At 33.5% G+C, this 27,788-nt stretch overlaps 2 protein-coding genes across 3 annotated transcripts in view; one reads left to right on the top strand and one right to left on the bottom strand.

Moving 5' to 3' along the window:
- Positions 1–6,224: 6,224 nt before the first annotated feature.
- Positions 6,225–8,962, top strand: LOC137931959 (actin-5C). Of its 2 annotated transcripts, none has more exons than XM_068775467.1 (3): positions 6,225–6,302; positions 7,435–7,795; positions 7,881–8,962. In XM_068775467.1, exons 2-3 carry the CDS (start codon positions 7,446–7,448, stop codon positions 8,659–8,661), a joined length of 1,131 nt encoding a protein of 376 aa, XP_068631568.1. In that variant the 5' UTR covers positions 6,225–6,302; positions 7,435–7,445; the 3' UTR covers positions 8,662–8,962. The 2 variants fall into 2 exon arrangements, with proteins under 2 accessions (XP_068631568.1, XP_068631567.1); XM_068775466.1 differs by lacking the exon at positions 6,225–6,302 and adding an exon at positions 6,816–6,924.
- Positions 8,963–10,041: 1,079 nt separating this feature from the next.
- Positions 10,042–27,788, bottom strand: part of LOC137932059 (klaroid protein-like) — a 38,577-nt gene continuing 20,830 nt past the window's right edge. The window contains exons 5-12 of the mRNA XM_068775618.1: positions 22,343–22,550; positions 21,510–21,699; positions 20,230–20,336; positions 19,364–19,490; positions 15,471–16,070; positions 14,409–14,579; positions 13,350–13,462; positions 10,042–12,182 (exon numbers count right to left, since the gene is read on the bottom strand). Of these exons, the coding sequence (XP_068631719.1) occupies positions 11,904–12,182; positions 13,350–13,462; positions 14,409–14,579; positions 15,471–16,070; positions 19,364–19,490; positions 20,230–20,336; positions 21,510–21,699; positions 22,343–22,550 (1,795 nt within the window). The 3' untranslated portion in view covers positions 10,042–11,903. The remainder of the gene's footprint in view (positions 12,183–13,349; positions 13,463–14,408; positions 14,580–15,470; positions 16,071–19,363; positions 19,491–20,229; positions 20,337–21,509; positions 21,700–22,342; positions 22,551–27,788) is intronic.

Genomic DNA, 27,788 nt, shown 5'->3' with positions numbered 1-27,788 from the left:
GAGGTCAAAGAAATAGAGAATATAGCAAATTTCAATCTTATTACATGAACTTAATTTATAAAAAGGAACATTTTGGCCCTTTGAGAAATTTTTACGACAAAAATTTGTCCAATTACTTTGTTCTGAAAAAAATGTTTTAACACCTTGGTCGATAATATTCTAAAAAAGAATTATTTTTTTAGCTTTTTCCATAACCTTTACCGCCTGTTCATAGCTACGTGAGCATAACTGAAAGAGATTATAGGATTAAAGCCGAGGTCCTTTCTATGGCCTAGTAATGCACTATAAGTAAATAATATAGATGTTTATTAAACATTACTATATATTATATAGCTATAATGCAAGATTTGTAGATATAGAGTTTTTTGGAGAAAATATATACTAATATATATCATACATACTTAATGATTGTTTTGCCCTAGGCATACCAATTTAGAAATAAATTTATATAGATGTATACAAGTATACTTATAAATGAAATATCTTTTAATGTCGAATATTATTTTATTAAGCCCTTTTAATGGAATCAGGCGTTATTTTGCGGAAGTCTACCTTAAGTAAGAACAAGTACCACCGTTAAATCCCTCAACACGTGTTTCACCTTTCTCAGCGGGCTGGCGGGCGGTGCATTTTGTTGCACGACTACCACTGCATTTGCGGAAGTGGCTAAATATTGGTCCTTTTCTTATTTATTTATCCCCTTCAAAAAGAATAACATCAATCTAATATCTATCTCGCTAACTATAGCATTATTTGTGGGTAAAATTATTTTATTGATATACAGACCAAAAATATTAACACTAATTAAATTTGAAATGTTTCTAATGCATACAGCATATTTTTAACTTCCAGAGTTTATCTCTATTTTTTTAAATATTTCTCACTTACATAGCAGTATCTTTAAATAAATATTCGGATAATAGATGAGTTAAAATGTCGAAATCTCTATCGAAGTCGATTATTACTTAACGAAATTTAAATAAGTTTTATTTCCAAACCACATCAGAAATATAAAAAACCTTATTGTTCAACAAAACACTTATTACACAGCCAGTCTCATAGAATAAATTATGTTGAAATAACATTCTGGACTGGTGTGCAGTGTCAGACAGCTAAAAATATGACGATTAAAACAAAACGACAGCGATCTTTTAGTTACTAGATGCTCTTTATAAAATTTTCGGTGATAGACCATTCTTTAGTATTTTTAGCTTTGACTTTGCAATATAAATTTAACATTACAGACTGATTAGTTTTGTATGTATAACTTCTTTGGCAGCAAAATGCTTTAAAACTTTTATATCTACTTCCAATTACCCTGTATGAAGTACTCTGCAATAATTTATTTTTTTCTATTCAAATGTGATAATCCTGTAACTTCTGGCAATATCGTCTTCAGGGATAGATAGTGAACAACAATTAATTTTAATATGCATTAATATATATTTTGAAAACGCCTTTCTATTCATATGTTATTGTTAAATATTATTTCTGAAACCATTGATTATTAAATAAGGCCATAAATTAAATTTTCCAAACCATAAATTGAATGACTGCAAATGGACTATACATTTAACCCCTTTAAACCAGCCGCCCTGTAGTTACATGTTTATATACAATTTTCAATGAGTATATAGGACTAATTTATCTGTATTTTTATCTTTAACTTTGCATTATAAATCTAACTTATATAAATGATGAATAAAACGATTTGAGATTCTACAAACACGTCCCGCGACGTCGTATAGAATATACGTTGTCTATGTTCACGAGCGGCCACCCTAGCGACGCGAGACGGGTTGGCGAGGGTCAAGGGCGTCGGCGCGGGCGAGCGGTCGATTCCCCTCTCCCTCACAAGTCCCCTCTATCGTGTGTCTATCCCCACACCTACTCCACAGACGCGCTGCGCCAAAATGTGCCTGCATTTTTTTCTCTTCACTCTGCGCTATTTTGAGTCTCAGGTTAATGTTGATTTTATGGCCGACTCTTCTTAGGAGATCAACATTCCATCATGATAAGTTACTACTTATAATATTAAAATAGTTGAAATCTTGTCTTTTATATTAACTAATTGATATCTCTTTCTCTTCTTCGATGAGTCCTTTAACTGAATCAATATCGGAGATAGACAAACTGTTTTAGTGCCAGCGCTCTTTTTTCATATGTTCCTTCATTTTTGAAGATATCGGTCCTGAATAGATCTCATTCTAAATGTTGCCATTTTTACCTTATCATAAGAATGTTGGGTTGGTGGTCGTAGTTGATCACTGTACCTAGTTGTTGATAGGATAATAACTAAAAATTTTATTTTCTTACCCTCAAAACTCAACATTATATGAGAAACTAACATTGTAGTTTTTTTCAGAGAAACTGGTAAAAGGCTATCACGTCAAAACAACCATGTTTTATAAATTGATTTATTGTTTAGGATTTTAAATTGGCCGATATGAATCAGCCTATAACATTTAAACACATATTTTCGTAATTACAAGTATCAGAAAGTTTATAATAATGTTTACATTAGTGTCAAATGCAACCTTCCATCAATCATAATTGCCCACTGTTTTTACAACACGCAATAAAAGTAAACAAGTTACAAAAAAGTAACAAGAGCTTGTTTAAAAATGCAGTTGTCTGTTTTTTATCGACTCGCCAAGGGCAAAAGAATACAATGCATCAACGTCTCGACTACAAAATAAATGTTATGGCAAGTGTCGTCAAGGCGTCGCCGTGTCGCTAAGGTTTACCATAGATAATGCACATATCAATGACTCAGTCCAAGAGCTTGATATGTATTCTGTTGCCGAATACATTTTACAATACAATAGCCTTTATTATAATTCTACAAGCTTGTATAGTTTCCTCCGCTGACTCATTGCTTTATGTGTAATCTATCGCTTTTAAAACGGAAGGGTGTATTCTATAATTAGCCGTTTCGAAAATATTATAAAATCTTTTTTCGTAAATCTTTATTATTTTTATGCAAACTTTTGCCAAATGCTACGCTTCAACATATGCTTTTTTGCCTTTTTAAAAAATTAAAAAGAGGTATTTCATCTTGTGACTCACGTATAAACTTGTGTCATAATTGGAAAATTTAAAAAAAATCGTGTGTAAAATGTTAAGAATAATTTCTTATTTGTTAATTAACGAGTAAACACATATTTCAATCATATGACTGAAATATGTGTTCACTATCCACGAACTACATAGTTCAGGGGTTTCAATAATGGTCACATGAACGCCTTGGGGTCAAAAATGGTTTGCGAGGTGACGACATCAACGAAAATTGATATCGCCGACGATGTACTAACTAATTGTTCTTTTTTGTAACTGTTAAGATACTGTATAAGCTATATTACTTGTACAAAATTGTTATTAGAATTACTAATATTTTAGTAAAAAGTATAACAGTTGGCGTTCACGGGTGGATCATGTGGAACACTTCACTTCTTATCAAGAAGAGTCACGCAGCCTTACTCCACTAACTCCTTTCCCAGCCTACCCGTGGTGAAACTTGTAACGTCAAGTGACTTATAACGGAAATCGGTAACCAACTCCTTTGGTACCACAAAGTCACTCAGTCCAAATATCGGGTACTGGTTGAAAAATACTCCTATCACTTTGAAATCATCATTGCGATGCAGAAGGCAAGTAGTAAATCTGTGCAGTTCACGCTGAACGAAATTACTGTCATAGACAAAAATTGGAATAGACTGAATGAACCATTACTCGAATAAACGGGTTTCTGATGATCCAAAAAAACACAATTTTATCATGGCAGGCAATTAAATAGAGAAAGACCTAATAGTAGATAGGTGATTCGGTCAGAATCCAATTAGAAAAATTACAGCGTTTATGTCGCAAAGGATACGACAAAAATTACAAATCTATTTGCCAGGATATTGAAGATCACGAGCAAGAGGTCATTTTTCTACAGGTGAAGAGTATAACTGAAGAGATCATGCCTAAAAGCTGGGCGATTGAAGATAGTCAAGGAAAACTTCTAACAGAAATTGATCTTGTTGTTGATGTGGCAAAAATACTTCGAATACCTGTACAAAGACTTCAAAAGTACAGCCATATCATCAATCCAGGTGAGAGAGAAATACTAAAAGTTGGAAATAACTAAATCTGAAAGCTAAGGATGTCCTATAAAGGATAAAAACTCAGTTGTAAGGGACACTACTTGCAGAAGAATTAAGAATTTTAGGATATAAATGTATTAAATTCTTATTAAATCAGCTTTGGACGACAATGGTGTGAGCTAAATATTAGAAAGATTCACTCTAATACTGCTGCATAAATAGGATTTTACAAAATCATGTGCAAATTATCGGAGTTTGGCGAGCAAGTACGTGGTGGAAGTGATCGCGCCCAAATACGAAAACCAGGTAACTTCGACGAACTGGTATTTATAGAAAAGTAGAAGGTAAAACGCCTTGTGGAAGATCGCCTACACGATGGTTAAATAAAGTGAACTCAATAACAGGATTCCCTACGACCCTGAGGAAAGCTTGGTGTGGAAAGAGCATGTCATTGAATCCATTTAGTCGTTTCAAAGCGTACGCGATGGTTTTGGTTGATTACTAGCTAAATTCACATTTATTTTTTAATTATAGAATCAAAGGTACATCATGAAATAAACAAAGCAAATTTATGACGTTTAGCTCAAGATCAAACTATCCATTTTTCCAATACATGTGAATTTGTTTTTACTAAAAATACCCTCTTACTCGTTAGGTAAATGCTAGGTAGGTAGTTACATTATCCTTTCAGACAATTATTTATTATTACACATTCACAGATTTTTTTTTGATTTTCAAATAAGATTGGATCATCAACAATATCATCATCTTTTTTTTTTCATTCAAATCATCCCATTTTTCACTATTATTTACATAGCTAGCTTTTGATCTAATCTGTCCTTGACCTCCCACTGCGACCATAACATTAAGAATTGGAGGTCGGCGTAGTTTGTGGGTCCACGAGCCATCTATACTGAGGGTTATTTTGAGTCATAGCCGTAGTACGCATGCGCCAGTCAATCTATGAGTCAGACAATGCATGACTCGTCCCAGAGACAATTCCAGTTCAATCGTTAAATATCCGATAAATATAAATGCCTTGAGCTCTTATTCACATAATAGGAAGTATTACACACGCATAAACAATTATATTGACTTAAAAATGATTCGGTGTTTCCATCGGACGAGAGCGCTAGAAAATAAAAATATTTATTTTTTACAAACATTTTGCTAGATCCTAACCAAATTTATGCTATTGCAATAAGCTTATCTTATAAAATCAAATTCTCGAGTTCGGAATTAAACTCCAACCGTTATCTAGAAGCAATGAATTTTCGAAAGTCTGTTAAATAAATTATGTATTGTTCGGAGATTTGAGAGCCGGGTTTTTTTCTTGACTTGCATATCAATCCTTACATCGGTATAATAAAAATTTTCAAGTACCCTCAAAAGATCAGAATTTAGCACAGACATTTCTACCCACACATTAAATATGCATTTTATGTTTAAATAAAAAAAAACGTAAAGATTAAAGTTTTTAATTTTAAATACAAATTGTACCATACACCAGGTACATCTACAAACGGTAAAAGACGCGGCGAACCTACAACATAACCAATTCCAAGTATGCAAGTCTCACGTGATTACAATCAACTGCAGATAAGGAATGCGACAAATCTGTTACCCGCATAAAATAAAAAGTACGATAGATTGATCAATGTCCACGTAAGAGAGCGTTATCCATAATTTGTTTAAACAATACAACCTTGTTACAAACGAAAGATGAAATTGAATGAATCGTTGGAATACTAGAAAATAATACAGACGAAACTTTACTTATTTGTATATGTGTGAGTGCGCTACGTACGTACAGTGACCGATGTGGAGCTAGCCAATCAGAACTCAGGATTTCCCTATGCCCATATATGGTAAAACCGACGGTTGCGGCGAGTGGGGAGGTTGGACGAGTCGATTATATTATTCAGTAATGAAAAAAGCATTCTAATTTTAAAGGGCTAAGAATTGTATGACATACGTCAACAAAAGCCGTTAGTAGTAATATTTGGTAACTTCATTTTGAATTATCGATTTATAGCTTTTGTGAAATTTTAAAATTATTATCACCCACAGGGGGTCTGTTGGGCGAGTCGATTGTTTCGCGGCGTGCGGCGTTGAAGCAGATCGACCTCCGCAAATCGAGCGAGCGACAGCTACACAACCAGTCGGCATTTCATTTCGTTACAGAAGTATTGTTTTCTGTTATTAATACTATCAGTAAGTTCATTCAATAAATCTTTAGTAAAATATTAAAGCGACATTGCAAATTATATCATTTACTAAACGTTTCAATTTTGTCGTTTTTAAGCAGAAATTATCAGTCTTCATTGTGTAACCCAAAGAGGTATTGATTTTCTTTGAACGGATGCTCTGATTAATTTTTATAGTACTTATGTCGAGAATGCGTTATATATATAAAAAAAATCTATGTTTTATTGATAAATTTTGTAAAATAAATTAATGTGCCGAGGTGCGCAAATGCTGCTTGTCGAGCATCAGAGAGCTTAATATGAGTGAGTCTAAGCCGCCCCGGGATCTCGTTATCAAGTAGCACGCTATCGACGGCAAGAGGGCGAGGGTCGGGGGCCGCGGAGGGGACGCGCAGGCTCCCTGCGGCGCAATACCATATATGGTCACGAACACTCACGAATTCTGTGATTGGTGGAGAGCTTGCCGCGTCTGCGGGTAGGGGAGCCCCGATAACCGGCCTCATATATACTCAGCGTGCCTCGACCGCCGACATTCCACAAAGTGTGCTCGAGTTGAGGCGTTGTGCAGCAGAATCGAGGCTGTGCAATAACGATATTTATTTATATTTAATAGGACTATTTAATTAAAAGTAAGTCGTCGTTGCAATGTGCTATTCTTTGTGATGGTGAATTTTTGTGGATGTGATAAGGCGAATAGTGTAATAAGTGTGTGCGGTCAGTGACATGGGGCTAGGTCGAAGCGGGGTCGGTCGCACGCTGGCCCGGGACGCCGGTTGCGGTAGGGCGTGGTCCCGGTTCGCGTCTAGCTCGCCGTTGAAACTTCTAACCTTTGAAGTTCAATATAATCTCATTATTAAATTAACAGTAGTTCTTTTCACATGGCCAGGCCACCTTATAAATTTTGATGTCTGACACGCCACGTCCCCACGCCTCGTGACTTCTAGTTAGACCCGGCCATATTTGGTTTCAATTTGCGACTTCGCCCACTTAGCATGTCACTGTAAGGAAGCTTGCTCACCCACTACATTTCCAATTCGAATTCTCGTACAGCCAAGTATTCTTCTACGTGGACAATTTAGTCGATCATTTCTCATTGTTAATGAGATATTTACTCTACTAATTTCTTGCATTTATTTCAGACTAATTCACAATGTGCGACGAGGAAGTTGCCGCGTTGGTCGTGGACAATGGTTCCGGAATGTGCAAGGCTGGATTCGCGGGCGACGATGCGCCGCGCGCCGTATTCCCCTCGATTGTGGGCCGTCCTCGTCACCAGGGCGTCATGGTCGGCATGGGACAGAAGGACTCCTACGTAGGCGACGAGGCGCAGAGCAAGAGAGGCATCCTTACGCTCAAGTACCCCATCGAGCACGGCATCGTCACCAACTGGGATGACATGGAGAAGATCTGGCACCACACCTTCTACAATGAACTGCGTGTCGCGCCCGAGGAACACCCCGTGCTGCTCACGGAGGCTCCCCTGAACCCCAAGGCTAACAGGTAGGTCGTCATCACGTCCGTCGTTATAGTAATGCCATGTGGCCCTCTTCCGACGATCTCCGCTGACCTTAAACTTCGCTTGCAGAGAGAAGATGACGCAGATCATGTTCGAGACCTTCAACACACCAGCCATGTACGTGGCCATCCAGGCTGTGCTATCGCTGTACGCGTCCGGTCGTACCACCGGTATCGTGCTGGATTCCGGCGACGGTGTCTCCCACACGGTACCCATCTACGAAGGGTACGCCTTACCCCACGCCATCCTCCGTCTGGACTTGGCCGGTCGTGACCTCACCGACTATCTGATGAAGATCCTCACAGAGCGTGGTTATTCCTTCACCACCACCGCCGAGCGAGAAATCGTTCGTGATATCAAGGAGAAACTCTGCTACGTGGCCCTCGACTTCGAGCAGGAAATGGCCACAGCTGCTTCCAGCAGCTCCCTCGAGAAGTCCTACGAACTTCCCGACGGACAGGTCATCACCATCGGAAACGAAAGATTCCGTTGCCCAGAAGCTCTCTTCCAACCTTCGTTCCTGGGTATGGAAGCTTGTGGCATCCATGAGACAACCTACAACTCGATCATGAAGTGCGACGTGGACATCCGTAAGGACTTGTACGCCAACACCGTACTGTCTGGCGGTACCACCATGTACCCGGGCATCGCTGACCGTATGCAGAAGGAGATCACCGCACTCGCTCCTTCCACCATGAAGATCAAGATTATCGCGCCCCCGGAGAGGAAGTACTCCGTATGGATCGGCGGGTCCATCCTCGCGTCCCTGTCGACCTTCCAACAGATGTGGATCTCGAAGCAGGAGTATGACGAGTCTGGTCCCTCGATTGTGCACAGGAAGTGCTTCTAAGCGTGTCGCGCCACCACGGTAGCCCGCGGCCGGCTGCTCAACTCAGGCTTGTAATCTCCGTTAATTTAATTGTACGTAAGATATTATATGTAATTAAATCGTAATTGTGACGGCAGGACGGTGCGCGTCGCCGCGGGCGCGCCTCGACCGCCGGCCTCGGTACTGCACTCGCCAAAGGATCTTTTTGTAATCTCATGAATGATGATTGTATGTGCTGAAACGGATAAGACTACTTTCTTACTAGGTCATTTATAAATTAAAAAAGATAATGAAAATACACAAAAAAAATCCGTAAAATTAACCTGACGTTTTATTTACCCTCTCATGCATTATTGTTTAGTCTCTTAAGTTCAACGTACGCCATTGACCCACGTACGAAAATAGTACCCACATGGACTTGGAAACAAGCCGAAACGTAACGTAAACTAATAATATCGTCCCAAGAGTGCATTGGGAATCCACAAGTTTGTTGGGACAAAATGTTAAGTAAACATTGTAGTATCCTCTAGTTTTTATTCAATGAAATAGCCAAGTCAGATTTGGAATGCATTAGAAAATCGCACTATGAATTCATTGTGACTAACGGTAAAATGAAAAGTAAATTTTTGCTAGATGAAATTCCGTTTCTAAAATTATACGATTTTTACCTAAATATGCCAGTTAAGTGAGTGATGTGTATTTTGGCGTCTACAATAATAGATTGTGACTTTCGGTTAATTGGTTCGTTTTCAGACGTTCTAAAACGATATTCTTGCGAATTCATTTAATGGATATATTACAGGTTAGCTGTTTTTATGTCATTAAATAACGGAACGTCGAGTGGCGAATTTTAAGTAGTGGTGCACCCTGCTGAAAGTATTAATAATAGCAACTGTTACAGTTTCGTCGAGTTGAGCGCAGATGAAGTACTGTTGAATCATTTTTAACTCGCATAAATCGTCAATAAAAAGCCGAAAGTCGAGACAACTTTCTTTGTCAGAGAAAGTATTCTTACGCCCTGGCCAACTATCTCCGTCTACAAGCCGTCGGCGTATTGGACCTTATGTTTAAACTGCTAAGATGTTATATTTTCAGTCTTTAATAACTAAGCATATAGTTCGAAACACATTTTGTATTTTGAAATCTAGTTAAATATTTTTCAGTGTAGTATTGTATATCAATTCATTATTATAAGCTGTATTTAAGGGCGTTCATTAATATTGCCTATACAATATAGGTAATATTCAATTATTGGATAGAAGTTAAAAAATATCTATTTCACTTGTGTAGATAGATAATAAATCGAAGCGATAGATTCAATTATAGTATATATTTATTTTGGTGGTTTAAGTGTTAAAGGTAATAAATTAGTTTATGGCAAAGACAAACGAAAATATTTTGATAAAATTTATTGGAGACATCACAAACATCATCGCGCAAGTTAAGCCGATATTAAAATGTGTTAGTTAAAACCTTATTGTTCATTGTCGACCTATAAAATGACCTTAAAATTATATTATTTAAAAACAAGGAAAACAGCGTTCAAAACAGCCTGCTGCTCAAAATAGTTCATGATTTCATTACCCATACATTGATTTTGTTTACCTTTATGGCTTCAATTTGACACATAATATTTGATGTTTCTGTATTTAAAACTATATACACTTGACCTTTATTATAACTAGTTTATTTCAAAAGTGCATTCATGCATCGCATTTTATTAATAGCGCATGAATTAAATTTATAAACTTTAGTACAAAAGTAAATAATTTAACAATTGTTTATAGTCGCTACAGGTATGTCATTTCACTCAAACTTAGTACAACAGATACACGGTTAGTTACTGGTAACTTGGATTATATATATAAAATTGTAATTGGACGTTTTGTAGAAAAGTTGTATAGATAAAATATCGATAACTTATAAAGCTGCCGGGTGTCAGTCTCTGACAAATTTGCAATAAAATTTATTTTTTGTAAATATTTATATTACCGGCTTGTATATATAATTTATCTGTTATATGTTAGAAAAAGTATGATAATCTTATACAACATTTTATACTAATGTTAAGATGAAAACGAAATAATTATGAAGAGAGGATATGAAAGAAAAGTTGTTGCGTTTACGAAAATCGCAGGTGTAAATTAGGTTAAAGCAATATTTATTTACAACTAATACGATCTCAAGTTAGCCGCGTTGGGATCTTGCTACAGACTAAGTTAGTGTGAGACTGTATGTGAACAAAAAAACGCTTATTCTAAATTGGCATAAAATTTATTAACCTATATGGACTAGCTCCTCACTAAAATTACTAAAGTAAGCCTAGCCGGGGACTCGCACAGGGTACTCAGATCACGCTTATCATAAATTATACAACATTTCTCATCGAATTTACCCACCCGTCTGTGTGGTAGACTTTACTGAAACATTACATAATTATATGCAAACATTTGAATTTATACGCATCCATAAAACGATTGGAACGTCACGTTTACTAATCGTGACCGACGTTCAGACGTGACTAAACACGATGACGAGTTATATGTGATAATCGTTTTGTGTATATTAATATATAAATTCATCATTGATATAAGAGCCATGGTTAAAATAAATTTAATGTATTAATAAATATTCATTATAATTAATTGTACTTACAAGAATGTTAAAATATTAAATATATATATATTAATAATTTGTATAATTTAATAATTATTGACGAAACCAGGTTACTGAACCCTGCGCGAATTAAGAAAACATTTACGACGATTTTCTTTAAATAAACTTAAGTTATTACAATTCAAACCTTCATTATCATTGAAAATTTAAAACAGGATAAAAACTACAAAATAAAAATAAATACAGATAAAAAAATATTCAAAACTAAGCGTATTTCCATCGGCTTGTGCAGTTTACATCGAGATTAACCAAGACGATTACATTACTATAATCAGGTCATAGTTTTAAACAGGTTGCATATCATCTCTTAATAAACTTCGAGACATAATAACAACAATAGTTTTGTACTTAAAACCTGACATAACTTACTTAACTACGCTGAGTAAGGCCACAGAAACATCTTACAGCTAAAGTGTTTTAAGGAATGGTCACTCCAATATTAATGACACACATAATGGACGTACATCGACGATTGTTAGTTTAAAAGTTTGGTCAATATATAAGTCGCCGTAGTCACACGGGTCAATGTTCGTAAGAGTTCGAAATTCAAATTTTAAAGTTCATGCGGGTAATCGTTTTTGTTAGTATTAGGATTCACTGTCGATGAGACTGTCTTCGGTAGCGCGTCGGATGTCGGACAGTGGGTTGCCGTGTACACGGAAACGGTACACGCACGTGTACGTGGGGTTGCCATGATTGCTCTCCACTCTCAGCTCGATAATGTCGTATGCGACCGGGTACTCGACGCCGCCAATGTTGGTCGTCTTCGGATATTTCACAGGGAAGTACTGGATTGCAGTTCCGTTGGCGTCGTACATATAGTCGCCGAACAGGTGAGGCTCCGGATCTAGTTCTCCGTGCAGGCCCTTAAATGATTCAACATTAGTACAAGCACAATATTTTTTCTTACATGAGAACACACAGATTAGAATTATTAGGTATGGATTTTGCTAAAAGGTATTTTAATCTATTTCAGAGTATATTCATGACCAAGATGTTTAATGTTTTTCTTGTTAAAACAGTTATAAAAAAATGACAAACTTTGCATAGTTTGTTGTTAGTTCTTAATAGGTAGTTACGATCTAATCTAAACTAAGTTTTAAACTGACAATAAAAAATTACTGAAATGATCTCTGAAAGTTTGACTTGGAACATATGACATGTAATGGTTTGTAGAGCTTTTGAGTATATGATATAAGCTGTTAATATAATTATGTAAATAATAATAATATAAGTATCAATTTAGGTCCGTTGATAAAATCACTTATACAAGAGATGACAGAGACTAACAAAATGTGACAATCACAACAAAAAACAACAAATTGTTAAGATACTTATTTTTTGATTATACAAATCTCAATATACTTAAGAAATCCTTAGATATTTGAAAAATAAAGAAATTGTTTATTTATTTGAATTTCTTGATAAATTAAAAAATATGTTTTTTTAATTAATAATTAACATGAAAGGAAGTCGGAGTTCTTGTTGTTCCTGTTCGGAAGTTCAGCTTTTGGAGTGTAACATCTATAGAAGGAGTTTTACATGGTTCCTACTATGGTCACAAATATGTTTAGAAAAGTAAAATATCAGGTGACATATTTTATGAAAGATTTCTTTCTATTTATAATTTTTTTAAATATATTAATATATACAAACACATGCCAATGCTCAATGAATCAAAATAAAGAAACTGTACAGGCTTTTGTAGAGTAAGTTGAATTACTTTTGGTCCAGACTATCACTGCTGTGCAAATTGCCTTTGCAAATTCCAAAGATTTGAGATGACAGGGCGCAGAAGGCGCCTAGTCTAAAGCCTCTTTTAAGATAGCAAAGCTACTTCCTACTATTTTATTGGACTGAATTGAATTGGTGACACAACAATGTTATGTAATGGTTGTTTTTAGATTTTTTCGCTTAACACAACCCAAGATAGAATTGATTTTTATGTCAATACTAACCCTGAGATGATTGAAAACGATTAGGAAATGATTAAAATAAAAAACAAATAAGCGAATATATGTTGGCTGTCTTACAAAAACCGAGAAGTTCTTAGGCGCCGACTCGATCTTCCCATCCACAGCCAGCAGTCGCGACATGTGCTCCAGGGAGAAACCAGTCACTTCGATAATTGCATACGTTCTAATAACTGAAACAATAAATCAATTGTTAACTAGATATGCAGACGTGACGAAATTATGACGATGCGACCAATAATGCTCAATCTAGATCGATATATCTTAGTTCTACTATTTGGTGACAAAACAGGCTACTCGGAGTTTGTCGTTCAATCTCTTTTGCATCAATTATTCTTATAAAACAATTCTGGATGGTTCTATAGAATAAAAGTTATCACTTATTATTGGGAATACTTTCTAAGAAAAAGTAAGGACTCTTATCCTATTTATTTTATTTTAAAATTATAGGGAAGCTTTATAGCCTAAAAATAAATAATAAAAATTAAAACTCAAATAGGCTATAGGTTTACTGATAACATGAAGGCATGTTATTAAATATATAAGCATGTACTTACAAAAATAATAGGTATAAAAAATTTTCAGAATTTAATGAGACAATAAAAAATAGACTCTAAAATATAAAACAAATTAAAACAGATATCTATATGATTACATACAATTCATGTTTAAAATCGTGTTTTTAACTTGTTTAGTGTGGATCAAAAATATTTCACACATTTTAATCCTTTCTTCTAAATTACTAGTGTAAAGTAAATCAGTCTAAATGACATGAAACATCATTGAATTTACTTGCACTACATAGATTTGCCAATTCTGTCAAATTGTATTACATAGCTGCCCAAGCCGAGATTTCCCAGGAAGTCCTCGAACTTCTTTGTCTGAGGGGTTTTGGAATACGTGCCCTCAGCGTCCTACCCTCTCGCACCCACGGAATCTACATATGCCACTTGAGTAGTGTAAGTCAGATAAAAAATATAAATTTAAAGAATGCATCAATTAGAATATGTATATTAGAATTGATTCTGCAATCTGATTGTAAACATTCTTTATTCCCATGGTCGATGAGGCTTAACATAGTGAGAAGAAAAGTTGTTCTGATGGCAGTTGCTGACTCACCAAGATAACCAGGGAAGGCCTGGAATGCCCAGCACTCGGCGGGCATGGCGCCCGGCGTCAGCGCGTAACGCGGCGAGGTGTAAACCCACCACACCGGCAGTCCCAATACAGAGTACTGCTTTGTCTTGATCTGGTACAGTTCCGTGCACTTTGTTGATATCACTTGGCCGCCTGCATTCAGATATAAATTTAAAATTAGTTTATTTTACTAGGCGATTTTAATTAAAACATCATTTGTAGCTGTGAATTAACTTAAAGTTGATAGATCTTTGATAATGACAATATAAATCTCGTTTTAAGATGTTAGTGAGGTGATAGGTATCTTCCTCTGGAAACATTTCTATGGTTAGCATAGCGGCTTTGAATATTTCAGCAAAATATAATGCTCTGCTAATGAAATTACTGGCACAATAAATTCCAATGGCTGTCGGTTGACTTTAAAATATTAAGACGATATAGAAATAATTCAAAATATATTTGTAGTAATTTTGATGACTTTTAAGTCAAAAAATGTTTTTAAAATTCCGATTTTTACTACATATTAAAATGACTTATTGTTATCTTTCTGTAGACTTTTTTTATTATATTTCTGTAGATTTATTAGAATATTAGATATTTTAATAGATTAGATTGTATTGCCACAAATTATTACACTGTCTCATTCCAATAGAAAAATACAAATGAATGTAACATACTTCAGAGTAATTGAAAGTAGATATAAAAGCTTTAAAGCTCTTTGCTGACAAATGAGTTATACATCCACCCCTTTATTTACTTTATCTGCATTTAGCTACATCTATAACCAATCACCCTGTATAAACATTATTCTTGTTATCTATTAAGTATCAAGATCTTTATTAGAAGATCACTGATAGAAACCTATTATTTAATATTAAATGTTATATTGCATTAACATTTATTTTTAAACATTAACCTTTAAAGGTTGTATTCGCACAATCTTTGATCAATGCATTATGACTTTTAGCCTATCATCATAAAAATAACTATAAAATATTACCTGATGGATAGTTTATTTCTTATAATAAATAAAAAAAAACTTACCCGCAGACTCCAGTGCATAATCTACAAGTCCTGTCTTATCTGCATCATAAACATCTAACATTCCAGCGACAATCTTTTTTATCTCCATCACATTCAAGTCAACTCCACTTGGCCGCTCCATATCATTTACATACTCTTGTACTTTCTTCAATATTATTTCCAGCTGTTTCCTCTCGGTTGTAGAAAGGTATTCCTGAACAATTCCTCTTATAGTATCCTCAGACATTTCTGGCTTCCAAGAGTTGATTAATCTTTCATGTATCTCATGGCTCATTCTATCCATCTCTGTGTTTGATATGTAGTGTTTGTCCAAATAAGCTTTTAATCTTTCAGCTAATGCCTCACTGTTGTCCTTCGTACTCAATACACTCACGAGGTTTTGTTGTAAATGTCTTATTGAGTACTGTTCGATTTTGGTCTCCAGCTTGTCCAAATTGGATATTTTTTGGTCGACCGACTTCAGTTTTGTGTCGACGTTAACCGCCCAGGTTTCTAGAGCCGCGACGCGTTTAGTCAAGTCGGCGTCATTAAGTATAACAGGCGCGGAGTACGTGTCTACTAAAGCTGGCTGATCTGTAGTTGTCTCCCTGTAGTTGTAATCTGAAAAATATAATAAATTACTTTTAAACTTTTTGAGATATTACTCTGTCCTTCCCATGTGTTAAATGATTAAAGAATCGTATAACGAACTGTGAACGCAGAGCAGGGAAGGACAGAGTATTTATAAGACATAATATACGAATAATAACTCACCTAAAAGTGCGTGCCACAGTACGTCCACTTTGTATAGGTGATGTTCTCTACCTCTATCCTTCCCTGAACTCACAAATCTCGCACACAGGGAAGAACTCGGGAAAATAGGAAAAAGGGAAACGAAAGAGACATGTTTTATACAATTTGTAATTAATCAATACCCAGTATTATAAGCAACATAAATAATAAAATTATTACATTAAACAATTTTACAAGCTGTATTATTAACATGAAGAAACAATTAAACAAATCACCAGATATATATATAAAAGGGGGGACCATTTAACAATTAATTGGGTTACCATTAAAATTGTGACAAACATTATGACTTAATTTAACTAAAATTATAAATTAATTGAAAAAAATAACAAATTTTATAAATAAATATTAGTAAGAGATGACAGTTTTATGACTAGTGTTAATGTTTTTAATTGTACATAATTGTAAATTTTTAAATTAAAATTTGTTATAAAAATAACTAAACAAACGCGTCATGCTTTATTAGGTACATTGTTCATAATGACTAATTAAAAAAAATAAAGCTCTAAAATTTTAAAGTATTTTTTCAATGGCACATCCAAAAAATATTATCATTACACTTTGCTCAACAAAGTAAACTGTTTAGTAAAGTTCACAGGTATTTTTAAATGAGTAAATTAAAAATTACATTTCAATTTAAAATCAATATAAAAATATATTATACAATATTAAATCAGAAACAAATATAAATAGTTAAAAAAATAAATATAGTATATATAGTTTGTATTTCTACTTATCTTTACACAACCTATAATATAAATTCTATGCACTATATCACTGGACAGAGATAATACCAAAAACTACAGAACTTATGTCATTGGTTATTTAAGATGTGTTTACATTTGTGTTACACATTACAGTGAATGTCTGTTAAGGAAAAAAGTACTACTAGTGTTGTTTCATTGCCTAAAAATTATTATTGATAATGAAGGAAGTCTAGAAACAATCAATTGGGTTATATCTGATTTTCGGATAACCTTTAGAAAAAAAAAATTAACCTTTTAAAGTATCGATATGTAAACGCATCTTTACATTTTATTACAGTTGTTAATTAACAAAAGTGGAACTTAAAAAAAAATTAGTATATTATCTCTGTCTGGTGTAAACACTCAAATCTGTTTATGTTTGTTGAATAGGGATCACAAAAATCCCAAAAGATATTTCACGAGTAAGAATAAGAATCGCCAATAAGTGTCTTTAACCCTTTAGTTTAGTAGTAGTACCGAAATAAGTAGAATTTGTAATACGTAGTATGTATATTGTAGTATGTAATTTGACAATTTGCGAACTTTCTTGTGGTAAACTGAGTCAAAAAAGCTTTTTGTGACTTGTAGATACTATTTTGTTTAGAAACTTTGACTTTTTAGTAACCATGTAGTTGGAGATCAGTTTTTGCGAAGAGAGAAAAGAGAAGCATGTCTCGTTAGATACAAGAATGTAATAATTAACATTATTCATAATTTCGTTAATAATGTTTAGATTTGATCAAAAATGTCTATACCGCACAAAAACTGATTTGAGTGTACAATAGTAAAACTTAAGACATTAGAATTGAATATTGACAACAAAATTGAACTCTTATATTTAATAAAGTAATTATATTAAGATGTTAAAATATATAAAGATAATAACACAGGAGGATGATCACCTGATGGTAAGTAAAGTGGTCTGCTCATTAGTGTAACGGTTCAGGATCTAGTTCCTGAATTCATCATCATGTGACATGAGATGGATAAAGTCTCTCTTTCGTACAGTTCATTACATTTAAGACAGAAGTAAGGAAATTGTCTCTGGACATTAATCAAGAGGCTTCCTTAAGTAAATATTTCAAAGGAATGAAGTTATTCACAGACAAGCTTAAATATTTATAATTAAGTACAACAAACATAACAATGGGATACACTTTATAAAAATAAAATATTAATTATTATTCCCTATTTAAATTTATGAAAAATATAATTTATTTATTACTAACAATCATTGTTTTTTTTTAAACGCCAACCCTACGTCTCCAGTTACAAAATGACAATCATCCGACAAATCCGCGCCAAAACCGACGGATTTCTTCATAGCAGCTTCCCGCCACAACTGATAGATAATCTGATGCATCTGTCATCCTATTCTGCACTATGTCCTTGTATTCTCTATAAGTTTTTGTAACTTGCGGCAGATTCTCAGACACGTCTGGCATATCTGGTAATGTAATATTAATCTCTGGCAGCGTCAGATTAATGTGCGAAAACGGATTGAAATCGGACAGTGAAATTTTTGGTACCACCGGCAAAGATAATTTTGGAAAATCCACATAAAACTCTGTTAAATCTAATTGAAAATCTGTAAAGTTTGGCATAGCCAGATGCTCGTAGTTCTTGTATGTGTAGTTCACTGAAAGAAATTATTAAGATATTTTCATTAACCTAAACAGTGCAATTTTTTTTACAAAGGTGTAATTGAAGAATGATTTTTTTTACTATTGAATATATAACAATACATAATTCACTTCTTTCGGGAGGTAGTTGTGATTTGCAATAAAATGTATTTAAAATTAGATAACAATTAATTTTCATTTCTACTGTAATTGAAAAGTAATATAATAGTCAACTTCATGAAATATGATTAAGATCAATATTTCAAAATCATTTTTACGCTTTATATACAACTATAACAACAGGACTACACTCTTATTTATTATTACCATTGTCTATGAAACTGTTTAGTAACTAAATAAAATGGTTATGTTGAATTTAAAGATATACTTAAATTTCGATGGGGAATAAAATAATTTGTTTAGACTTCCATATGAAAGTATGTCGCCTTTATACTTCCATACATAATTGTACTCTATATGTATGTTTTTAATATATACTGCAGTAAAGTTGAGAAATATTATTATGAGTAAGTTAACACACTTAATAATTACTGAACAAATGTATTAAGTAATTGAATTTCCCTGTAATCCAGTTTTAATAAACCAACTGAATATAGTTTTACCTTTAAAGCTTTTTTATTACTATAGCACTTTATCACCGAACACAATGTTGCAATAAAATATCTATCCATTAACCATCTCAAGTTATTTCAATGAAAAAAAATATACTTACATCCATAACCCATAATCGGTAGTAGAAGAAGCAGTAGCCAAGGCCATTTGCGGGATTTAGAGGCAGACATCGCTTGATAATTCCGTGTTTTATACTTTTCATTTTCACCAACGTGATTAGGCGTTATCTGAAACATTTATTTATATATTATAAAGAACAGTAGTTATTTAAAGTTATCATATTCTTAGCAATGAAATTTGGGCTATAATCGCACGAAAAAGTTTTAAAACATGAACAAGTTATTCCAATAATTCATCATTATCAATTTCACTATCAGTTTCAGAGTTTCTAATCTTAATAAAAACATTTTAATTAATAAGCTTTTTGTTTTCAGAGACAGTCTGACATTTTGCTAAAAAACAATGATTTTTGTTGTTATGTTTGACCAAAATATGATTATATATTTATATATATTATTGACCATTTTCTGGTATTATCTCTATCTTCTCATTTTGGTTGTGGCAAATATTTACTATAAAAATGTACCATACAGAATTTTGGTTTACAAAATTTTGCACGATCTAGAGACAGTCCACAAGTCACATCAAATAAGAAATCATCACTGTTTAATACCATATAAAAATGCATGTGGTGATGGAAGTTAGAATTCTCTTTCAAAACAAAACTGACTTCCTCCCCATTTTGTTAGTTTTATTGTTCAAGTTTTATGTTTTGCTTGGTGAGAGTCAAATAAGATGTGATTATAACTATGCAGTACCTTGTTCGTTTATTATTAAGTCAACAGACCATATTATATCAGGAATTACTATAAGAACTTTAATGCTACTGTTAAAAATAGAAATTTAATTGTTAATTTACGTTCATAATCAGGTTTTCAATTGCAGATATGTTAAAAGTTTCCTTACAGTTTCAGTGACGGTGGTAACGGTGGTTGTGACGACAGACTTCATTATAGAGTAAATCAGGTAAAAAAGTGCGCTTAGAACAGACGCCGTTCTTGACAGGATGCTAGCTGTAAAGTGGAAATGGTCATTAATTATTAGCATACTATCATCGTCATCATATCAACTGGTAGACTTCCACTGCAAGGCATAAACCTTCTACAAAGACACGCTGACCGGTGTCTCCTTCCACGACCTTAGCTATGTCGGTCTACCTAGTGGGTGACCTACCCACGTTGTGTCTACCGACTCGTGGATGACTCGAAAACCTTTTGGCCTTTCGGTGGTTACGTTAGATTAATATTTTTAAGGTTATTTGAAGATGCTGGATACAGGCCGCTACCAATTGGTCAGTTGGATATCGATTGGGGAATTCTATGTCCAGCAGTCGACGTTCTATGGTTCGAATAATAACAAAGTGGATTAGTTTTTGCTTCTACATTATGTAAATTGCCTTTACATTTGAATTCAAGAAGTAATGGGCAAAACTAAAAATGTAGTGATTTTTTTTCAAATTTAACAGTCATTTTCACTTAGGCAAAATGAATTCAACAAAACAAGTAAAAATGCTTGTAATGCCGTTTTCCAGATGATTCTTCAGCAACTATAAGAGAAGACATCGCCATAAACTGGCAGATATAACAGAATGTATATAAATCAGTGATCATAAATTCCAAACACGAAAGTTTTATTTAGGGTGATGAGTGGTAGGTATAAAAGCTTGAAAGGGATAAATGTATTGCTCATTTGTCACCAAAAAGCTTTAATGCTTTTGCACTGACAGTACAAAGCCTGCAAATATGGATAGTAAAGAAAAATTAGTTTTAATATACAGTAATCAATAGTCTTTAAATGGCTTTTATCTTACTTTATTATTAGAACAATATTAAATATAATTGAAACTATTGATTTTTGGATAGGCTGTGTGATACATTAATTGTGTTATATATATATATATATATACATACATATATATATATATATATATATCTTGCACACTTGCTGTAACAATTAATGTGTATATATATACACACATTAATTGTTACAGCAAGTGTGCTATGAATTTACCCCATTAAAGCTTTTATACCTAAAATTAATCGACCTGTGTGGTACAGGCCTCCGTTATTTCAAAAACTGATGTAATTTTTTTGGGTTTTCTTTGAGGTTCACTGATATAAACACCATTTTTTTTTGGAAATTTAGAAAGAAAACAGTTCACTAAAGGATAGAGATTGATTTGATACCTTTAGGTGGTCTCCGCTCAGTGTAAGGGTATCTATGTGAAGGTCCAACAATCTTTCTATATGCATTGCTGGTGGTGGTGGTTATGCTGGTGATCATGGAGATGAGTAGTTGTGTGATCCACCAGCGTTTATTCGGGATGTGAGATACATTGCGGTCATAGTGCATTTCATCATCTGAACTTTCTATTCCCTGAAAAAAGTTTAACCAATTATATAATAATATACAATGTCAAGTTTTATTAACATTTACTACAATAATTTTGGATTTATTTATTTTAAAAAGTAATGAGTGAATGCTCAGCTACTACTATTGATAATGTTAAGAATTTTTCTCTATCCTGTGTATTTTTTTATTGATTTATGTAAAAGGTTGTGAGATCAGCAGTTCATTACTGTTCTTTTAGGGTTGCCAAACATTACATGTATCTATGCAGTGTTGTGCAGGATTTTCATGTAATAAAAAGGAAAAAAAAAAAACTAATGTAAAACTGCCGTTAAAAGAGTAACTACCTAGATTATTTCCAGATTTTTCTAGGTCATTCCGAACCTGGCAGTAGTATATGGGGAAAATTGGGTATAATACTATGTATAAATATATATATTATACCGATGTGTTGTTTTTTCGAAGGTGCTCCACAATCATTTCAAAGTAAGGTAAACGACCTCTGCAAAATATAGGTATCCCCAAAAGATCGCTAAAATGTCCGGTCTTGCGCTGCTTGAATCCAGAGACTATCCGCGACTTGAACTATGTCGACGTTCCAATTAGAGGGGGGCCTACCCATGGCGCTTGTACCGAGGTGAATGACACGGTTGAAATACATTGCACTCACCGTATACCGTTTCCGTACGGCCGCCGTGGTCCAAGCAGCAGTGGAGGCGACGCGTTCGCTAAAATCCGTGACGTCAGTATTGGGGCCTTGCACTCTGAACTGCGCCAGGGAACGTCTGGACATGTTCGGCACGGCCACCTGTCCCGGGGCGAGCTCCACCCGATCTCGGGACATGCGGGAGTACGTGTAGTCTGTTTTCGGGTACTTGCTAAAAACACGAATGTATATTATAGAATGAGTTGTTTATTTCAAACGAATTTTTAATTAATGTTACAGCTTAAGAATGAAGTTTATTAACTAATGCAATAAATAAATTTGTTAATTATATTAAAATTGTCTCAGGTTGTTAAGGGTTCTTTTTCTGATTATTTTTAGTCGAAGGACTCCACTATAAGCTCAGTTTGATACAATTTCTGCCAATTCGGATTTCTTTTGCATTCATCTTGTGATGAACAAAGTGATAAATAGTTGAAAATGTTATGATTGAATGGAACACTAAATATTTTATCATTAATGAATTATGCAAACATCAAATCTATTATACATTTAAAAATAAGAATAAAACCAAAATGAAAATCCTGTCTAGCAGTAACCATTGTTATTTTATTAGAGTCGCTAATAGCTATCAATAACAAAGATATATCACGCAATGAATACATCAGAAAAACAATTACGGCCTTCCACAGATCATAGAGTTATTTACAAATATATAAAAAAAAATTATTAGCTAAAACATTTCTCGCAAATGCAACGTTAGATTAAGTTAGACAAAATATAAAAATCAAGTTGCAAAATTCCAGCGATTAATAGATATTTAGAAAAAGATTGCATATGAACGAAATGAACATCTGCATAGTCTCGTAACATGCATACAAAATGAAGTAATATAAAATGTTCTATATAATATATACAAGTGCAATAACAAGTTAAGAGTTGCGAAAGGAGTTACAATATCTCAATAGGTAACATTCCGCTAAGCGAGTGTAGTGTACACTTGATACTTCTCAGCTCACGATTTCACTAAACCACAGGCCTACACACAATGTAACCATCACATAACCATATTGTATTAGATATGTTACCGTGAACAATCTTTATTAAGATATTCCATTTATGTTTTTGACATAAAATTAAAAAAATATATAAACAGTATATGAAAACACAGATAAAAGCGAGTGTGGGATAAAAATATTAGAACTGTACTAAGCGTCCTGTCCGGTGAGCCAGTTGACATTTGCAGCGCCGAGGTTCAAATTTAGAACAGCTCGAATACGTTTTTGGTTTTCGTTTAACTGTATATTATACAGTTTTATTGGCTATAGGTGTCAAAATCTTTAAGGGCTGTAACACATTTGTCAGCAAAATCCTTTTAAACTAATTCCAATCACCTGTATAAAGTAACTACTGAGAAATATGTACAATTAATTTATTTTTTCCATTGAAATGCAATACCCCAATAACTTTTGGCAGTATAGTCTACAGGCACAGATAGTAAATTAATTTTATTATGAAGCAATCAGAATTTTTTTTTAAAGGCTTTATATCATATAGAGTATAATATTAATGACAGCTAATAAGACACGTTCAAATTTTTATATAGTAATATATTAATTGGGTGATTAAACCGCGCTCCGTTGATATCAAGAATAATAATATAAACTAATAAAGTGTAAGAAGTGCTTGCACTGACTAATATTTAAAATAACATAAAAACATTTAATATAACACCATTGTAATTAATAAGTTAAAATGACCTATACTGTAAATTGTTAACAAGAACAAACTGAAAATATTTTGTGTATATCTTTTTTAAGTTGTCTCATTATAATTTTTAGATTTCTAATTAATACGATAATATGCCATTTTTGAAATATTATTTCCTTTTTAAGCCTTTCGTTACACTTTTTCCAATTTTTATTTCCTTTGTACTGTATTAAGTACAATGGAAGTTATTGTTTAAAAGTCACAATATTAGATTAAAAAAGGTAAATAACGTAAAATAATTATACAATAGAATTTAGTGTACCTAATTCAAAACAAGTTAAGAGTTTTAATTTTTTTTAAATAACTCCGCATACCTTAACGTTAAAACTTCTTCAACCATCTCCACCTTCTCAACTTTTATCACGTCCATGTTTATAAAGAATTCGTCAAAAATTAAATACGATAAATCAAAAAAAATAAACAAAGCTCAATATTATTTCATTATATTCACAACATGTCGATAGATTCTTAATTACAATTGAACGTCAGTGACAATTCATCCAGCTGATTTTTAGAGAGTGAATACCCACACATAGCTAAGTTGTTGTTTTTTAAAACGTTCGACTACCTTCCTAGTAAATCATCTCCTTTGGTATTTTTTTCAAAACAAGGTTTTAAAACTTTAAAGGGAGTAGAATAGCTGTATAACTCAACATAACGAGATTACTTCACAAGACTTATGTTAGCGTTATTAAAAAATAAATAATTTTGTATCACGAACTTTTTAAATATGACAACACTGTACGGACGGTATAAATGTTGTCCATGTTTTTGTTAATTCTGGTTACGGAGAAGCGAGGAATAGTAATGATAACTATGAACTGGCATTGAGTATAAATTAAAATATATTCAATACAACATCGATGATATCGATAATAAGTCGTAACTCAATCGAGTTAAAATCATATCGATATGGAACATTTTTGCAATTAAACACAAAATATTTGAATAATTTTATAAAAAAGTGTACAATTAACACGCTCTGTGTTACGGCAATTTTTAGGGATATTCCATTGAGGCCGCGTGGAGCGTGTATGTGGGTCATACACGCTCCACGCGGCCTTTAAAAATTGAAAAAAAGTCCTAAGACGTATGTTTTACACTTTTTCTATACTGCAAAACTATAATTCCCAGAAAAAGTTATACACTTTAATATGCATTACGTACTCACATACGTGATGTGAAGTTGTCGACCTTACAATTCATTTTTTAAGAATCCTTTGTTTTTCAATGATAACTGCAAAGGGTCTGGACGGAAAGTGCAACGGGAGTCGTATACGCCCCACATGGAACGTGTTAAGCAGAATCATGGCTGATAGATTTTCAGAATGATTATTTTTTTTTATAGTCTTATACAATCGCTTAGTTAGAGACGAGCACTCGTAATGGATATTAATATCGGTAGTAAAAATTACAACCATCTGCATATGGTCAACAAGCCATTATAAAGTCTTACGATGGATCACAAGGCCGTCTACAAACTTTACATTCGTAATGTATTAGGACTGGAATGTGCAATTGTATGATAAACGTAGTCGATTTTTTAAACAGCACACAAACACACTACGACTTCTCCAGACAAGTTGGTTAATTGATCATTAATTAAAGTATAACACAAAATAAATTGATTTCACTTTAAGTAAGTTACAGGTAGGTTGAGTGACATTATCTGCTGTTTTTGTGACATGTGACATAGTCAAGGTCGTAGGATACGGGTAGCGCAGGACCGCAAAATATACAACAAAGTAAATATTGTTAAAAGTAAATAAGCGAGCTCTTACCAATCGCTTATAAACCTTTTATTATTGTTCGGCTTTGTGTAATAATTTTTTTCATTTGCAAAAAAGACATTTCTATATTTTCTATACTATCTTATACTATATAATACACAAAGTATTTACTGGCATAAATGAGCTATGCTAGTCCAGCGCTTAAAGACAGTTTAAATCAAGGGATACAATCCAATATTATTCACACTGTGTGCATTAATTATATAGGATTGCCATTGCTCAAAAATAAGTTTTTATACTGCGATCGCCAACCCGTCTGCCAAGCGAGGCTATTTGAAGCCTTGAAGTGGACCTCTAAGGGCTGAGACGACATCGATTTCGAATAATTTTCTAATAAACATCGCGTCAATTCTGAGCCATATTAAATTTCCTATTGATCCATGACCATTGGGAAATAATTATGTAAATATAAATTTCGTTAGAGGTTTAAAGGGAAATAATACTGACTTGATTATTTAACTTTTCGTTATACAAAATAATGGGTTATTGGCCTAAAAGCATTAAAGCGGTGAATTTATTGCTCATTTGAGTGCAATTTTTCCTTTACACTTCTTTTTCCAGTCACCTTGTTATTAAATTATCACTCTGAAATTGCGCATTTTTTTTTGCGGTTGGAATGCGACAGACCAATAATTTCTGGCAAGACAAAGTCTGCAATGATAAATATATAACAATACATTTTAATATATTGTAAATGTGTAAATACTTATTTTGATATCACTTCGACTATCGATATTTAGATAAGGTGTACCATACATTAAATAACAGCAAATGGGCTATACATTTACCCCTCTAAAGCTTTTACACCTATAACCAATCACCCTGTATACACATTTTGCTCAGAGTTATGTACAAAATAACCGTATATTTTATTAGTGCACTTTTTATATTGTATTTGCTTTGAATATTAATAAAGTCCATTGTTACATTTATATTAGAAGTAGAAGTCGTGGGATTATAAATTATAATTGTAATTTATACATATCCTTGTTTATTATTGCCACAGAAATAGGAGTTCATTCAAGGGCACTCAAATGACGGCACGTAAAGGCTGTACGAGTTTTTTGTAATCTCGCTTTATTATTGTCAGTTTAACTGCATTAGCAAGTCAATTACTATGCAAAACACTAGTCGATTGTTTCAAAAGTTCAAAAATAAATGAGACCGAACACGAACTGGAGTGAGGTCAGCGAAAAGTCTCAATAAACTTAATTTACGATCTATTTATATACATTTTTCATACTTAATCTAGTTGTACTATGCTTTTTTTAATCTTTATAACGGGTACATTGAAGAGACAATTACATTTTTTGTATTACACGATGAACAAATGATTGGGGCGTTAAGTTTCGGGAATGTAGACCATGAACTGGCAAAAACAGTAAGGAGCGTCATCTCACAAGGATGGACAGATGACCTTGAGACGGTCGGAAATTTATTGGGGAGGTCTATATTCAGCAGTGGATGGGCTCATGACATTTAAGTAAGGATTATTTTACATTATACATAATAATCAACCACCAGCACAGAACGCTGATTTGTTGAGAAAAGCCGGCTAGAAACTCAAAAGTTGCGCTTTTTTAAATCAAATTTAATAATTTATTATTTGTTCATTATAATATCAATCATGTAAATGTGTCAATGAACCAACTTTCACACATTTCGAACAACTAAAAACTCTTTAATGCTATAATAAAATTTATTTAATTATAAACTTTTATTTTTAAATTAAAAATTACGAAATGGAATGTATGAGATACCTTGTGGATTAATATTCTATGGATATGGATTAACTTCAAAAACTGTCATTGTCATAGTCAAGGTTGCGGGATGTCGTTGGATGCAGGCAGTGCAAGACCGATCTTCATGACGATCTTTGGAGAAGGACTATG

Source organism: Battus philenor, unplaced genomic scaffold (assembly GCF_028537555.1).
Source record: "Battus philenor isolate CCGP_79_NKW_IND1 unplaced genomic scaffold, ilBatPhil1.0.hap1 SCAF_9, whole genome shotgun sequence".
In the NCBI taxonomy this organism is placed as follows: domain Eukaryota; kingdom Metazoa; phylum Arthropoda; class Insecta; order Lepidoptera; family Papilionidae; genus Battus; species Battus philenor.
This window is presented reverse-complemented; position numbering and strand designations above follow the sequence as displayed.

Bases quoted from the DNA above. Each gene is read 5' to 3' on its own strand.
- LOC137931959 (XM_068775467.1), top strand. From the start codon at position 7,446: ATGTGCGACGAGGAAGTTGCCGCGTTGGTCGTGGACAATGGTTCCGGA. The intron at 7,796-7,880 runs GTAGGTCGTCAT...CTTCGCTTGCAG, and splicing joins CTGAACCCCAAGGCTAACAG to AGAGAAGATGACGCAGATCA.